This window comes from Myotis davidii, unplaced genomic scaffold (assembly GCF_000327345.1).
Source record: "Myotis davidii unplaced genomic scaffold, ASM32734v1 scaffold247, whole genome shotgun sequence".
Taxonomy (NCBI): Eukaryota; Metazoa; Chordata; class Mammalia; order Chiroptera; family Vespertilionidae; genus Myotis; species Myotis davidii.
Genome location: NW_006299593.1, coordinates 885,920 through 901,540, shown reverse-complemented (window position 1 = coordinate 901,540; position 15,621 = coordinate 885,920). Strand labels below are relative to the sequence as shown.

At 35.5% G+C, this 15,621-nt stretch overlaps 1 protein-coding gene across 5 annotated transcripts in view; it reads right to left on the bottom strand.

Moving 5' to 3' along the window:
* Positions 1 to 15,621, bottom strand: part of EXOC6B (exocyst complex component 6B) — a 521,374-nt gene that overhangs the window by 214,919 nt on the left and 290,834 nt on the right. For all 5 annotated transcript variants that reach the window (XM_006775280.2, XM_006775278.2, XM_006775279.2 and 2 more), the window contains 2 exons: positions 11,436 to 11,547; positions 1,961 to 2,095 (listed from right to left, as the gene is read on the bottom strand). In XM_006775280.2, coding sequence (XP_006775343.1) covers positions 1,961 to 2,095; positions 11,436 to 11,547 — 247 coding nt within the window. The remainder of the gene's footprint in view (positions 1 to 1,960; positions 2,096 to 11,435; positions 11,548 to 15,621) is intronic.

The following is a 15,621-nucleotide window of genomic DNA, read 5'->3' as shown; positions in this document are numbered from 1 at the left end:
AGGCGGGGCTACGCAATTTCTCACACTAGACTTCTAGTATAGTAATAAAAGAGCTAATATGCTAATTAGACCAGATGGCAGAACGACGTTCCTCAATGGCCTTACAGAATGACCAGTGGGCAGTGCCACAGGGCCTCTAGGCAGCTGGGGCTGCGAGTACCAAGCTACTTGCACGAATTTCATGCATTGGGCCTCTAGTACATTTATATTGTGAAAGAATACCCACATCTATTTAGTCAATACATTCATCTCCTCACATAGTTTTTTTTAATAAAAACATTTATATTTTATTCTCTTATCAAATTTTAGTTATACAACACAGTATTATCAACTATATTCACCACACTTTATATTAGATCCTCAAGCCTCATTCATCTTATAGCTGAAATTTTGTACCCTTTTACCAATTTCTACTTCTCTCTGTTCCCGGCAACAACTTTTCTATTCTCTGTGTCTATGAGTTTGACTTTTTTGAAAAAGATTCCACATATGAGTGATACCATGCAGTATTTGTCATTCTCTGTCTGGCTTATTTACTTAATATAATGCCTCAAGGTTCGTCTGTATTGTAACAATGGCAGGTTTTCCTTATTTTTCATGGCTAAATAATATTTCTTTGTATACATGCACCACATTTTCTTTATCCACTCATCTGTTGATGAATACTTAGATCGCTAATAATTCTGCAGTGAAAATGGAAGTATAGATATCTCTCGAAGATGTTTTTGATTTCTTTGAATATACACCCAGAAGTGAGATCATGGGATCATATGATAGTACTATTTTTAATTTCTTGAGAAATTTCCATACTCTTTTCCATAGTAGCTATACCAGGTAAAAGTTCCACCAACAGTATGCAAGGGTTTTCTCCACATGCTTGTCAGCATTTGTTACCTCTTTATTTTTGATGACACCCATTCTAACAGGTGTGAGGTGATATCTCATTGTGGTTGTCATTTGCATTTCCTTGATGACTAGAGATGTTGAACAGCTTTTTCAATTACCTGTTGGCCATTTCTATGTCTTCTTTAGAAAAATGTTTATTCAGTTCCTTTGCCCATATTTTAATTGAGTTGTTTGAATTTTTTCACTACTGAGCGGTAAAAGTCCTTTATATATTTTAGATATTAACCCATTATCAGATATATGAATTACAAATATTCTCTCCCTTTCCATCAGTTGCTTTTTCATATTATTGATGATTTCCTTTACTATACAGGAGCTTTTTAGCTTGATGGAGTCCCACCTGTCTATCCTTGCTTTTATTGCTTTACTTTTGCTTTTGGTGTCAAATGGAAAATTACTGCTACAACCAATATCAAAGAGTTTACTTGCTATCTTTTTTTCTCTGACTTTCCTAGTTTCAGCCTTACATTCAAGTCTCTCTAATCTATTTTAAGCTGATTTTTGTATATGGTATAAGATAGGGGTGCAGTTTCATCCTTTTGCATGTGACTATCCCATTTTGCCAACACCATTTTTTTGAAGATTCTGCCCTCTCCCCATCTTAAAGTCTTGGCTCCTTTGTTGAAAATTAATTGACCTTATATGCGTGGGTTTAGTTCTGGGCTCTCTATTTTGTTCCATTGATTGTGTGTCTATTTTTATGCCAATACCATACTGTTTTGATTACTACAGTTTTATAATATAATTTGAAATCAGGAAGCATGATGCCTCCTGCTTTCTTTCTCAAGATTGCTTTGGCAATTCAGGATGTTCCTCATTTTTTTCTTATAACAGAAAAAGAGAAGATAATTTAAACAATTTTTATCTTTCATAAAATTTAATAAGCAATGGAAATCAAATTTGATTTCTTCTCTTAAATCTACTCTCAAGGCAAGGTACCAATAAATAGGGAAAGGGGATAAAAGGATAGCATACTGCTATGCAACCTGGAAGAAACCAAGCCATGTTAGGTAGAATAGCCCAGACTATGCCTGCCTGCTACAGGGCCTCTTACCTTAAAAGTCGTGGTGCCATACAGCTTGCTGGTATGGACTGTCTCTGGAAGCACATTAGTGATATTGGTGATGAATTCTTCCAAGTACTTACAGGATTTCTCCAAGTGTGTTGTATTGATAATAATCTGGACAAGCTGGAAAATAGCAAGCACATGCATGAATCATTTGACTATTCATCCTAGGATGAATGGCTCAATATGAATCTGCTGGTACAAGAAAAACAAAAGGCATATGGCAGAGGTTATCTGCATTCTACAAAAGGCATTTTAAAGCAGGGTTACTACGTCACCTATGAAGCTTTCTCTGCTTACCAAGAATATCTTGTATCTCCCCCACTATCTGTAGGAGTTCTTGTCACTCTATTTTAAACACATGTTTTCTTCTGTTTAAAAAAGACTAGACTAAGAGAAAAAAAAATAATAGTGTTTAGCATAATGCCTAGCCTTAAATAACAGCCAAATAAATTAAATAAGTAAACTCCACTAAAAGAACAAGAATAATTGAAATGGCAAGAAAAAGTTTTCAAATTAGGCATGATGAACAAAGAGATGTTGGACTAGATTGCATTACATTAAACTATATTAGTCTATGGAAGAAAAAACACGGGCACTGAAGTCAGAGAAACCACAGGATTAACAATGTACAAATTCTTGATCTTGAGGACACTTCTTAACTTCTCTAAGCCTGTGTTTTAACCTGTAAAATATTAATAATAACTTCTAACTCACAGTTATTGTGAAATTTCATATTCTTCAGTTAATACTCTTTCTCTTTTCTTATAGAAAAGATCCTTAAAGGAGACAGTGCTGGTAAGATTAAAGTAATCTATTAATTACTTTGAGGGGAGAATAAGGAAGAATCACTATTATTATCTACACAGAATTAATGTTTGTAAAGCACTTCGCAATTCATTTTCTTACATTGTCTTTCCAGCAACCTACAGAATTAAATTAAGCGGCAATAATTATTAGTTCCATTTTACTATAACAAAACTAAAATTATTTTCTCTAGATCATATAACTAAATGGATATATGACTCAAATGAACTCATCTACATGACTTCTGACAGTGCCTCTAAGCAGAGCACAGCTGGCAGCCCTAGCCCTGGCATGCTGCAGGGTCAGTACAGTAGGCTGAAGTAAACTCTGGGTCTTCCACCAGCTAGAACCCTCCATGGTTTGATTCTACTCTACGCAAAAAAATGCCATAAAAAGGAGAAATAACTACTATTTATTTCAACTATGAAAACTATTCATAGTCCCCAGAATCTCAAAGAAATTTTAAAAAATACAAAAAAGAAATTAGAATGGAACCTTTTTGTGTGTCTCTCTCTTCTACATCTTTAACTTTTTTTTTCCCATTGATTTTTAGAGAGAATGGAAAGAAGGGGGAAAGACAAGAGAGAGAGAGAAATATCGATGTGAAAGAGATATATAGATTGGTTGCCCCTTGTACGCACCCTGACCAGGGCCGGGGAGTCTGCAACCAAGGTATGTGCCATTGACCGTAACAGAACCTAGGACCCTTCAGTCTATAGGCCAGTGATGGTGAACCTTTTGAGCTCGGCGTGTCAGCATTTTGAAAAACCCTAATTTAACTCTGGTGCCATGTCACATATAGAAATTTTTTGATATTTGCAACCATAATAAAGATTTATATTTTTGATATTTATTTTATATATTTAAATGCCATTTAACAAAGAAAAATCAACCAAAAAAATGAGTTCGCATGTCACCTTTGACACCGTGTCATAGGTTCGCCATCACTGCATAGCCCAACACTACAACAACCGAGCCAAACCAGCCAGGCTACATCTTTAACTTTTCATTTTCATAAGACTATTTTCTGGTGGTAGGGGGAGTATTGGTGTATCAGACAATAGATGAACTTGGTCCTTCTGTTAGTCTAGTGAGATAGTGAGCTGGGGCGAGAGTGGGTAGATGACACAAAGGGGAAATTAGAACTAAAGATGAAGAGAGGTATTAAACCTTTTTACAGTCAAATGATATTTCTGTAAAATATCAAACAAAAATATGAATAGGACTATAATCAGGTAGTACATCCTTACCTCCTCAACAGCACATAGCACACAGTTTTTTCTCAAAAAAAAAACTGATGTCAACTCACAGTGACAATGCTTTAATAACAGATTGGACTGAGGGAAAAGATACCTTCTACTCCCCTAAGGATAAGCTGGAAGACCTGAGAAAAACAGCTATTTTTTAACATAATGACGAAGAGCAAAGACTCAGAGATGCAGTTCCAACAAAGATGTAAAGTTAGGGCAACATTGGGACTAGATCTCTGTATTATTCCCCACAACTCATCAGACAAGTTCATATTCATCATTAGGCCCTTTCCACTCATTCCATGGCTTGAATTTGGAGACTTTGAGTTTTAGACACAGATATGACCTCCTCTAAAATTACCCCAAACATCAGCCTTTTAGCTTTGGAGTGCTCTAGAAAAAACATACACCCAAATAGCAATTTGTCATCCTTTTCCTTTCATCATGTTTTTCCCTCTGAGAAGGGCTAAAATCAATTTTCAAGATTTTAATAGTCTAAATTAATCATTATTTTTCCTGAGTGCGAAAGTGACTATTAGCAAGGTTGTCTTGATGTGGAAGTCAGAAAAGTACGAGTTAATTTGGAGAACTGAAGAATTTCTATTTTAAAGTCAGCATTACCTATCGAGAACATATTCTACCTATCAAAAATAATCCTAATAATAAGGAGAAATCGTGTCATGTTATCGAAATAAAAAACAGTGGCAGTCAAAGAGAAAATTGTCCTGTTTTGCAGGATACTGTCAGTTTAAAAAAAAAAAGGAGGCGGCTTCACTGGGTACAGTAGTAATTTCCCATGACTTTTTAAAGATCTGTCAACACAAAAGATCACCATGAATTACATCAATTGGCTGTCAGTCACTTCTGAAATGTTTCATTGCTGAGCATAGAATAGACTATTAAAACACTCTAGGATTACAGTAGATACCATGTCATTTTCAAAGGGAATATTGTCTGTTAATGAGGTCTAAGTGTCTCTTCTCCTGAATGACAGCTAACCAAAATCCTTACAAGGGCATTTATTACGAATGTGAAGCCAGATGCTTTGGGGTAATTTTGAACGTAAGGATGAAACGAAGCAATTTCAGATATCAACTTCCATCAGAGTTTGAGCTGCTTTGGTATTTTTAACCCCTACTTCCCACTCTACTACAAAAATATATCACTGCAGCAATCTAAACTGTCCTTAATATTGCTCCAAGGACGTGGAACTAACAACAGATTAGATATTAGTTATGTGTTACATAAAGCAAAGTTCTATGAGAATTGTCCAAAAAAAGAAAACACTATATTGCAAAAAACCACCTCTCACAATTAAGTGACCAAAGTCGTTTTGCTTAAAATATCATTAAGAAGCAGAACGTGTTTCTGTCTCTCCCAGTATCACAGAGAATCACAAGTGAGTAAGGGCAGAGTAGACTGTGGGTGTCACTTCTCCAACTCTAATGAAACACCCCAGCAAAGCCTGAACTATGATGACAGATAGATGTTCATATTCTTGACAAACTCCAGAAAAGAAAATGACTTCATCATCTTCAATAGCTCAAAACTAAGCACTAAATTCCAAGAACAAATTTCTATCCCCAATTACAAACTACTTCTGGGGTGTTTACATCTACCTATATTAAAATTGATATTATCTTATTTCCCAAAGCAGAGAATTGGGAAATTCTCTCCAAAAGGATGAAACCAAAGCCAGTAAATAAGAAGTCACACTGCTCCCCACACCACCAGTGCTTCTCAACTCTATATTTGCAAGAAGATAAAGAACTAAATAGCAGCCTTGATTCTCACTCACAAAAACATGATCCCTAAGACTTCAAGGAATTTTTATGTCCATTTCACCCCTGCAAGAGTACAAAAAGGAATGTTAACTGCTGATTTTATAACATCTCCAAGGAAAATACCTAAAATACTTGGAACTACTGGTTCCAAATTCAGTGGTCTAGTACAAAGCTTATATTTGACAAAATTTCAGTATAAAATATTTTAACATAATATTAGCAATATCATTGCTATTTAACCACAGGGGTTGGAGACAAATGGTGTGTGGAAGATAAATAACAAAGGTTAGAGCCATGTGAGCATTCTAAATTATATTAAAAACAAAGGGTAAATGCAAAGCTCTGGTCATTTATTCAGGTCTCCTGGGGCACTATTTTAATCATAAAAATATAAATAATATGAAATAATCACTAATAGAAACTCTGAATTTCTCTAATTTTACTCTAAGAATCTACCTACCTATTTTCTTTTGCTTTTCTTTCTTCTCTCTTTCATCAACTAAGAACTCCTATGTGCCAAGGAATTGGGATACAGCTGTACAAAATTATATACAAAACAAAGTCCCTGACCTCATGGCATTACAGTAAACTCATCGTATAATGTCAGGCACTGGGAATAGAAGTGAGAATAAGAAGTTACATGGTGATGGCAGGTCTGACCTTTTCTGAGGCAGGGTGGTCAAGGAAGGCCTCCTTAAGGAAATATTTGAATAGGGACTTAAAGTGAAGGTGAAATATGTCTATTATCTATAATAAATAAGTTCTTTTCAATCCAATTCTTACCTTAAACCTTTCTATCAATATATTCTCCACAATAAGTAGGGTGTCCTTTGATTCATCTTAAATCTTTCTTCCAAACTTAACTAATTCAATGATGTTCTGGAATTCATAAACTAGTAGTTATTTACTTTCTCTCTATAATATGGATGGTTTTAAATTAGCGTCATGAAAGAGCAAAAGTCCAGAAAAAGTATTATTTTCAAACTCATTTCAAATCTTATTTATTTATTTTTAATATATTTTTATTGATTTCAGAGAGGAAGGGAAAGGGAGAGAGAGAGAGAAACATTAATCATAAGAGAGAAACATCGATCGGCTGCCTCCTGCATGTCTCCTACTAGGGATCGAGCCTGCAACCTGGGCATGTGCCCTTTGACCAAAATTGAACCCGGGACCCTTCAGTCCACAGGCCAATGCTCTATCCACTGAGCCAAACAGGTTAGGGTTCAAATCTTATTTTGAAAAGAAGATATATTTCAAAACTTACCTCAAACCTTATTTCTAAACTACTTATTGGCTGTCTAGATTTAGGCAAAGTTATTATCTTTTATCATCTTAAAATTGAAGTAATAACATCAATGTAAGACCAAAGAAGTAATAAATACATTATAATTAAATATAAATACTAATATAAATAATAAAGTATTGAGCATAATATATACCAAATTCCTGAAGGCTATTATTGATATGGACTTACTAGTTACATCTCCAGTTAACTACAGCTTAAGAAAGTGTATAACCATGCTGGCCAGTCTCACTTTAATTCATATCCACTAATGGACATTTAATGCTACAAAATAATGACATAATCAAGAGCAAATCAATTCTCTTTTCCATACACCCAGAGATTTTTTTCTCTCTCCTTCAACCCCAAGACTTACTTTCAAGCTTTACATTCAGGTAAAGTAAAGGGAGGCCAGTAAAGGGAGAGGGACACAGATGCCAGGGGGGAGGGAAGTAAGGAATTAATTATGCAGGGCCCTGTACGCCACTGCAGAAAAGTTTTTGAAGATTTTAGAGCCCACCACCAAAATATCCCCAACCACCACCATCCGCACCCACATACTCTGATGCTCACATGTTACCAGAGGTGAAATTTACATGACCTAAAGCCAATCCCTTGCATTGCACTAGGTTCTAAAACTCCTACTCACATTGCTCCAGGGAGTTCCCCCCTTCTCCTACATCAACTTCTGCTTTCTATTGTACGTTCTCATCAGAATAACATGGTATTACTTCTATTAAACACACACACACACACACACACACACACACTTGCTTAACCGACTCCCCCTACTGGCTATCACCTTATTTCCTTGCTTACCTATGTAACAAAATTCCCTCAAAGGGTTGTCTTATACTTCCTATCTTCAATCTCTCTCTCACTCTTTAATTTAAATTAACACTTCATTTTAGAATAGTTTTATATTTACAAAATGGTTGCAAAGAGTTCCCAAATACGCCACACCCAGTTCCCCCTATTGTTAACATCTTACATTTACTATGCTACATGCCACAACTAAAGGAACCAACATTTGTACTAACTGAACAACACACTTTATTCCAATTTCGTCTGATTTCCACTAATGTTCTTAACCTTTTTCAGGATTCCATCTAAGAGTCCACATTACATTTAGTTAGAATGTCTCCTTAGCTCCCCTGGTCTGTGACAGTTTCTGAGACTTTCATTATTTTTAATAACCCTAACAGTTTTGAAGAATACTAGTTAGGTATTTCCTAGAATGTCCTTCAATTTTGGCTTGTTTAATGTTTTTCTCTTGGTTAGACTGAGGTTTTAGAAGAAATACCACAGAGGTGAAGTGCCTTCTCATTACATCATAACAACACAACTTATCTCTGATGATGGTAACCTTGATCACCTGAGTGAGGTAGTTTGTCATATTTCTTTACTGTAAAGTAACTTGTTTCCTCCTTCCATAGTCTATTTTTAGGGAGTAACTAAACACAGCTTACACACAAGGGATAGAAAGCTCAGCTCCACCTGTCACAAAACCAACTCTAATAAGAAATATTTCCACATTACTATGGACCTCATGTAAAACCCTCTATCATGTTATGATGACATAATTAAGTCACTGTGAAGGGTAGTAGACATAGTAAAAGTTAATACATTTGGGAGAAAAACAACCTGGACTTAAGCCTCTTTTCTATCATTTTGCTAGCCATATGACCTTAGGCAAGCTCCTTGAAATTTAATGATATATCCTATATAATAAAAGGCTAATTTTCAAATTGTCCCCACGGGCAGGAGTTTGACTGATCAGGAGTTAGACGTGCGCTGACCACCAGGGGGCAGCATGGAACATGGCGGGCATCTGCGAGGCAGCACTGGCAGAGGGCAGCAGTAGAGGCGCTGCCACCCCAATGGGCCCCAACAAGAGTGGGACCATGGGGGATGGTGGAGCAGGTGAGTAGGCGGCACCAGGCCAAGGTGGGTGTGAGCAGGGGCCCTGATCACCCCGCCGGTCACCGCATAGATTGGCCCTGATCACCGGCCAGGCCTAGGGATCCTACTTGTGCACGAATTTCATGCACCAGGCCTCTAGTCTTCTATAAAAAGGGAAATAACACATACTCAGATTGCTTCAGATGTTATTGTGCTAAATGAGATGGTATTTGTGAATAGACTTTGAAGAATACAAATTATTCCACAAATGTTGCCTTATAATGACAATTCCAGATGTGAATTCACTTTAGTTAAAAACAATGCAAGACAAAACATCTTCTCTTTCCAAAGGTAATATAGTTATTCCAGGATTTATTGGTTGGTAATGAAAAAAATCACCAGGTATGTGTCTATACATGTACACACCACAATAACCTCCAAAATAAATGCCTGTGGATATTCATTCCTTCATTCATATGCAAAGATACTGATAATAAAAGTATATTTGCCTAGTCCAGCTGGTGTGGCTCTGTGGTTGAGTGTCAACCCATGAACCAGGAGGTCACAATTTGATTCCTGGTCAGGGCACATGCCTGGGTAGCAGGCTTGATTCCTAGTTGGGGGCATGCAGGAGGCAGTCAATCAATGATTCTCTCTCATCATTGATGTTGTTATCTCTTTCCCCTTTCTGAAATCAATAAAATATATTATTTAAAAAAAGAAAGTATATTTGACTAAAGAAATCTAATGACTTAGGAATAGCATTTAGCATTCATTTAGATAGTGCCAAGAATTTTCATTTACTTCTTTGATAAGCTCATACTACTTCTTCCTATCATTATCTGATCTGAACAGTGCCCTTGACAATGGAATCAAGAAAACCAAAGAAGTAAGAATTTAGGTCTTTCTCTTAAGATGTCACAGTAAATCAATTTCACAGCCACAACTAAACTCAAGAGTCTTCTGAGGCCAAAGCTGTTTCTAACACAATATGTTCCTGCTATACTACTTGTTTAAAATGACTTTTTAAGAGACTGCTAAATCAAATGGCATAAGAAGAATTATATCAAGTTAAAATGTAGAGATAGTTCACAAAATAAATAACAAACTTCTTGTCCTACTTGGGATTCAGAAAAGGAGAACAGCACAATCTAACAAAAGCAGGACTTTCTAATATTCACTCCAGCTTTCCTATTCTATAGTATGCCTGATTATGAGTTAGCCTATTATCAGACACACAAAAGCAATATTTATTATTTCTATACCCGACAATAAAAAGGAATCTCTGCAAAATGAAAAACTATCCTAAATAATGTCATATGTGGCATTCAATTAAAAAAAAAAAGTTTGTTATAAGTAGAATTCCATCACTGCCTATATCCCACATTATAATATTTTTGTATCTAAGCACAGGGAATAAAAACAATAATTTTAAAACAGAAGTAGATGTTCACCTGGCTTCCAGCTGTCTTCACCTGTGGGTCAGTATCATTAACCATTTACTAACTTTCCCTATAATCCCTGACAGTACATATCTGAAAATGTCAATTTTTTCTAGAGCAACTGCCTTTCTAACTACACTACCACTACAGGTAAAACAGATGGTCAACAGCCTTTTTCTTTCCCTGTGAAAACAAAAATTCCTCCAAGCACTCACTTTGGCACTATAATTTCCATAAAATGGCAGGTTGAGGCTCCCATGCAATCCTGGGCCCAAGAGAAAGGAAACTTCACATCTTTCTAAATTTTAGGACTTCATGCCAATGCTCCAAATCTCATTTTGCCAAGATCCTGTCCCCAACATATGTACAATATCCCTCCTCTCTTTGTGAGACTGCATAAGCTTCCACAGAAGTGTGATGAATGCCTTTCTCTCACATTTCCCCACCCAAATCCACAGACTTACATGCTGATAAAGAGTAAAATGCCATTCATAGACATGAGGTATTTCACAAATTAAAGCTAAGTCTAACACTGACCAAGGACTATGAGTACCAATATCTGTGGCATCAATGATTTATGCAGGCAAAATATGATCTCATCTTGTATGTTGTATTTGGACTGCCACTCATTTGGATAGGATCCTGATATTGACTATATTCTCCAACCAACAAATTTATTTATATAATCAATGGCAAATAATACAAATTTAACCCAACATCTTCAGAAAGGAAAATAAGTTAAGCTAGTGAAAACAATGAGAGAGAGAGAAAAAGTGACTTTCAAAAACTAATAATGGACTTCTCCAGGGTGACCAAAGAAAAACACAAGATAATTATTTTGCACTTTCACCATTAGGGGTCCACCTGGAAGAGCATGATGAACCATATAGAAAGTTGTGATAAATTTAAAAAAAAAAAGAAAGAAAGAAACCCCACAGCTTAGGACATCTGTTGACATATTGCCTTGGCTGCCTCCAGTAAGAGCAGCTTTACCTCAGTTAGTCCAATATTCTTCCTTTTAATGACATTCTGCAGAGAGTTGCTCAGAGTCCTGGTCAGCAACAGGTTTGTAGATTTTCTAATCATGTCATCAACTTCAGTTGTGCTGAAAAAGAAATGTCAATAGTTAGTCATAACAGGTAGCAGAATTATATTGCAAACAAATTAGGTGGTGCTTATAACAATAGTAATAATAATAAATAAATAATGGAAGTAGCAAATAACATTTATTGCGTGCCAGAAATTATTCTAAGTACTTCAATGATTTAAAATTTACTTAATCTTCACAATAAACATGTGAAGTGGTTTTATTATTATCTCTGCAGATGAGAAAATGAAGGCACAGAGGAATTAAGTAACTTGCTCAAGGTCACACAGTGAGTACAGAGCAAAAAAAAGGGGGGGGCGGGGGAGTAGATTTCACACAGGCAGTATAGCTAAAGCCACAGCCTTTAAACACTACACTGTACTCTCTCTCAGAATAAAAAGTTCCCCAGGATGATTCCTCAGCCTAAAACCATTATTTCTCCTATACTTGCAAGTTCCTTCACAGATTAATATTTATAATTTTCCAGCCCGATCTCTCTATAGACTTTTTACACAATTAGCTGATAAAGAGGATATCTCTCCTCCTATATTATCATCTCTATTTTGCTCTGGTTCCAAAATAAGTGTTTCAAGCCAGTAGTTTAATTCTGCATACTAGTATATGTTTTGAAATCCCACTTACTATTTCAAGGGTAATAAATAAAGACATTCTCTATTCAGTAAAAAAACTAAACAAAGAAAATATTCCAAAGCTATTTTTTATATGCAAAATTCAAAAGAAAACAGTCTTGCAACCAACAGACTAAATTTGAGACCTATACATCCTTCATGAACCCCTGAAAACATTACCCAGGATGGCTTTCTAGAACAGATATCGTTTTGAGACAAACATTTCTTCAATAATAAGGTTACTACTGTAATAATACTTGTTTATACACATCAAGAACTGTAAATAAAGATGTGTGAACATTTCTTTGTCAATTATTTATTGCTTGTGGACAATGGTCACAAATCTTATCTCATTGATTTCTCTTTCTGCAGAAGGAAATCAGAGCCTTATTACAGTTGAATTAAAAATCTTAAAATTCTGAATACATAATAGGCAAGCTACATTGTCATGCTATGTTGAAAAGAAAAAAAATATTAGAAACAAATAAGACTATAAAATGAAAAGCCATAATCAGTTAGGAAAAGAGATACACAAAAATATTTATACAGGGTCCATATAAGGATATATTTAATTAACCAATACTTTCTGGCCCACCACCATCCTTTCCAAAATGAATACTGAATTGAAATACTTCATTCCACAAATATAAGGTGCTAGGCATTGTGTTAGAATATTCAGGTCACAAAGATGAACAAAATGGTCTTATTGTTCAGCCTCCACATATTAAAGTCATAATTACATCATATTGATTGTAATATGAGCTATGAATAAATACAGGCTGCTATCATCATGATTAACACAGGTGCCCAAAATAATCTGGTGACCACGATATTAATCACTGTCATGGCATCCTTTGCTTACTACATATCTCTATTATGCTTTAACAAGAACTAGCAGAAGTTCGACTTTTAGATGATGTAGAAGAACAAGAAAGACTATCAACAAGAAACCTAGGTCTAAGCAAAAAGCTCTATTTTCCTTAAATGTCAAAAAAGTGTAATGTGTAAATGAACTAAACTGCACACTGGAACAAGCCCTTGAAAGGTGAGCAAAGACTACCTGCCACTTTCATATCTCGGGCCAAAACCTAACCTGGGCACAGATAGAAGAGGGAGTAAGAGTCATAGGCTGACAGGCTTTGGTGGGATGGAGAGAAATCAGCCCAGCCTTTAACAGCGTGGGCTAATATTACAGATTGGAATCTTGGAAAAGTCCCCAAACAAAAATAAACATACTGACCCAACAATTCTTTCCTATAAAAATGATGTTACATAAGAAATGGTGGAGGCAGTGCTAGAAATCAAAGAGAAATCTTGCAAATTTTGCAAGGGATTTAGGTTCCAGGCCTATACTGAAACCAATCCAAAGGAGAGCAAAAACTAACTAAAGCTGAAACCCAGCCCAGCTCAAATCCTGTTAAGATCACAGATAAGGCCCTGGATAGAAGCTTTGGAATTTTAGAGTTGGTCTTAGGAAGAAAAAGACTTCTGCAATGCCATTTAGAAGAAGAAGTAATTGAAACTAATTAAAACTGAGACTCACATTTAGTTCACTCAAGTTATGATGAAATCTGAATGGTTTATCAAGCAGCTAGGAGTCACAGAAGAAGAATATGGAAAGGAGACATACTTAAGGACATATTAGCAAAATCTCCAAACCTGATAAAAGATTTCAATCTACAGATCTAAGAAATTCAGCACACCCCAAACAGAATTCATGCAAATAAAACAACACATAGGAACATCACAAACTGTAAATTGCACAGATAAAGAGAAAATATTAAAGGCAACCAGAGAAAAAAAAGACAATAATTCAGAGAAAAAAAACAACAATAAGAGTGACAACTTGTTACTCTTCAGAAACAATGAAAGTAGCCGGGGACCGTCAACCTAGAATTCTAAGCTTGAAAAAATATGTTTTTAAAAACAAAGGTGAAAAAAATTTTTAGACAAACAAAAGCTAAGAAATATATAATGCCAGAAGGTATACACTAAAAGAAATGCTAAAATAAATTCTTCACACTGAAGGAAAATAATATCAAAAGTAACCTAAATCTGCAGGAAAGAATTAGAAGGCCTGAAAATGGAAAAATATGTAGATAAAGAACTACCTTTTTCCTTGAATTTTAAAATGCTATTAAATGTTCAAAGCACATTTTAGGGTTTAAAAACAGGTATATAAGTGAAGTATAAGCCAACAATAACAAAAGAGGAAGAAGATACATTACATTATACTGTTGTAAGATTGTTAAATGTGAAGTGATATATTATTTGAGGTAAATTGTAGTAAGTTAAGGATGCACACTGTAATCCCCAGAGAAACCACACTAATAAGTAATAAATAAATAAATAAAAATGTTATACTCAAATAAGCCAGTGGGGGAAATAATCCTAATACTAAAAGTAGTTAACCAAAAAGAAGGAAGTAAATTTTAAAAGGTGGTCAAAAATTAATGGGGCCTGGCTGGTGTGGCTCCGTGGTTGAACATCAACCTATGAAACAGGAGGTCACTGTTTGATTCCAAGTCAGGGCACATGCCCAGGTTGCCAACTCCATCCCGAGTGGAGGGTGTGCAGAAGGCAGCTGATCAATGATTCTCTCTCATCATTGATGTTTCTCTCTCTCTCTCTCTCTCTCTCTCTCTCTCTCTCTCTCTCCATCTCCATCTCCATCTCCATCTCCATCTCCCTTCCTCTCTGAAATAAATTTTAAAAAAAATTTTAATTAATGGGACAAATAGAAAACAAAAGTAAGACAGCAGGCTTAAGTCCTAGTATATCACTAAATGCATTAATGTAATAGCATGACCACTCCAATTAGGCAGATTGGATTAAAAACCAATATGCAACTATTGTTGATTGAAAATGACATGTTTTAAACATACAGACACATTGCCAAATCTTATTTTCAAGATACCAATCAGCACTAAAAGGAACTGGGCTCCTTGGAGAAATTAGTGACATCGTGGATAAGAAGGGAAATGTCAAACATGATGGGAATGCATCAACAAAGCACAGGAGCCAGCATGAAGTGGGATAATCTGAGCATCCAAATGAAAAAAGATAGTAAAAAATGAACCAACTAAATGAAGTAAGAAACCATGAGTCTGATCTAATGATAGATAGATGACTGATGGGTGATGGATATAGATAGATTGATTGACAGACAGCAAAGGGAGAAGGACTCCTTAATAAAGAATGCTAGTACATATACCAAATATTCAAAACTCATAAATTAGTAATTATTAAAGAAAAACATTGATTCAGGCAAGAATCATTAATGATACTATAAGGAGAAGAGAGGTGAGGGACATATGATAACAGAATAAATATACAGTCTCAAAGTATTCCAACACAAACATTACTTATGACAAAAGGAAGAATGATAACTGTACAGAGAAGACAGAAATCTTAACCAATTAATCAAAATTAGCACAAACCATAAGGGGTTTGTAATACTACA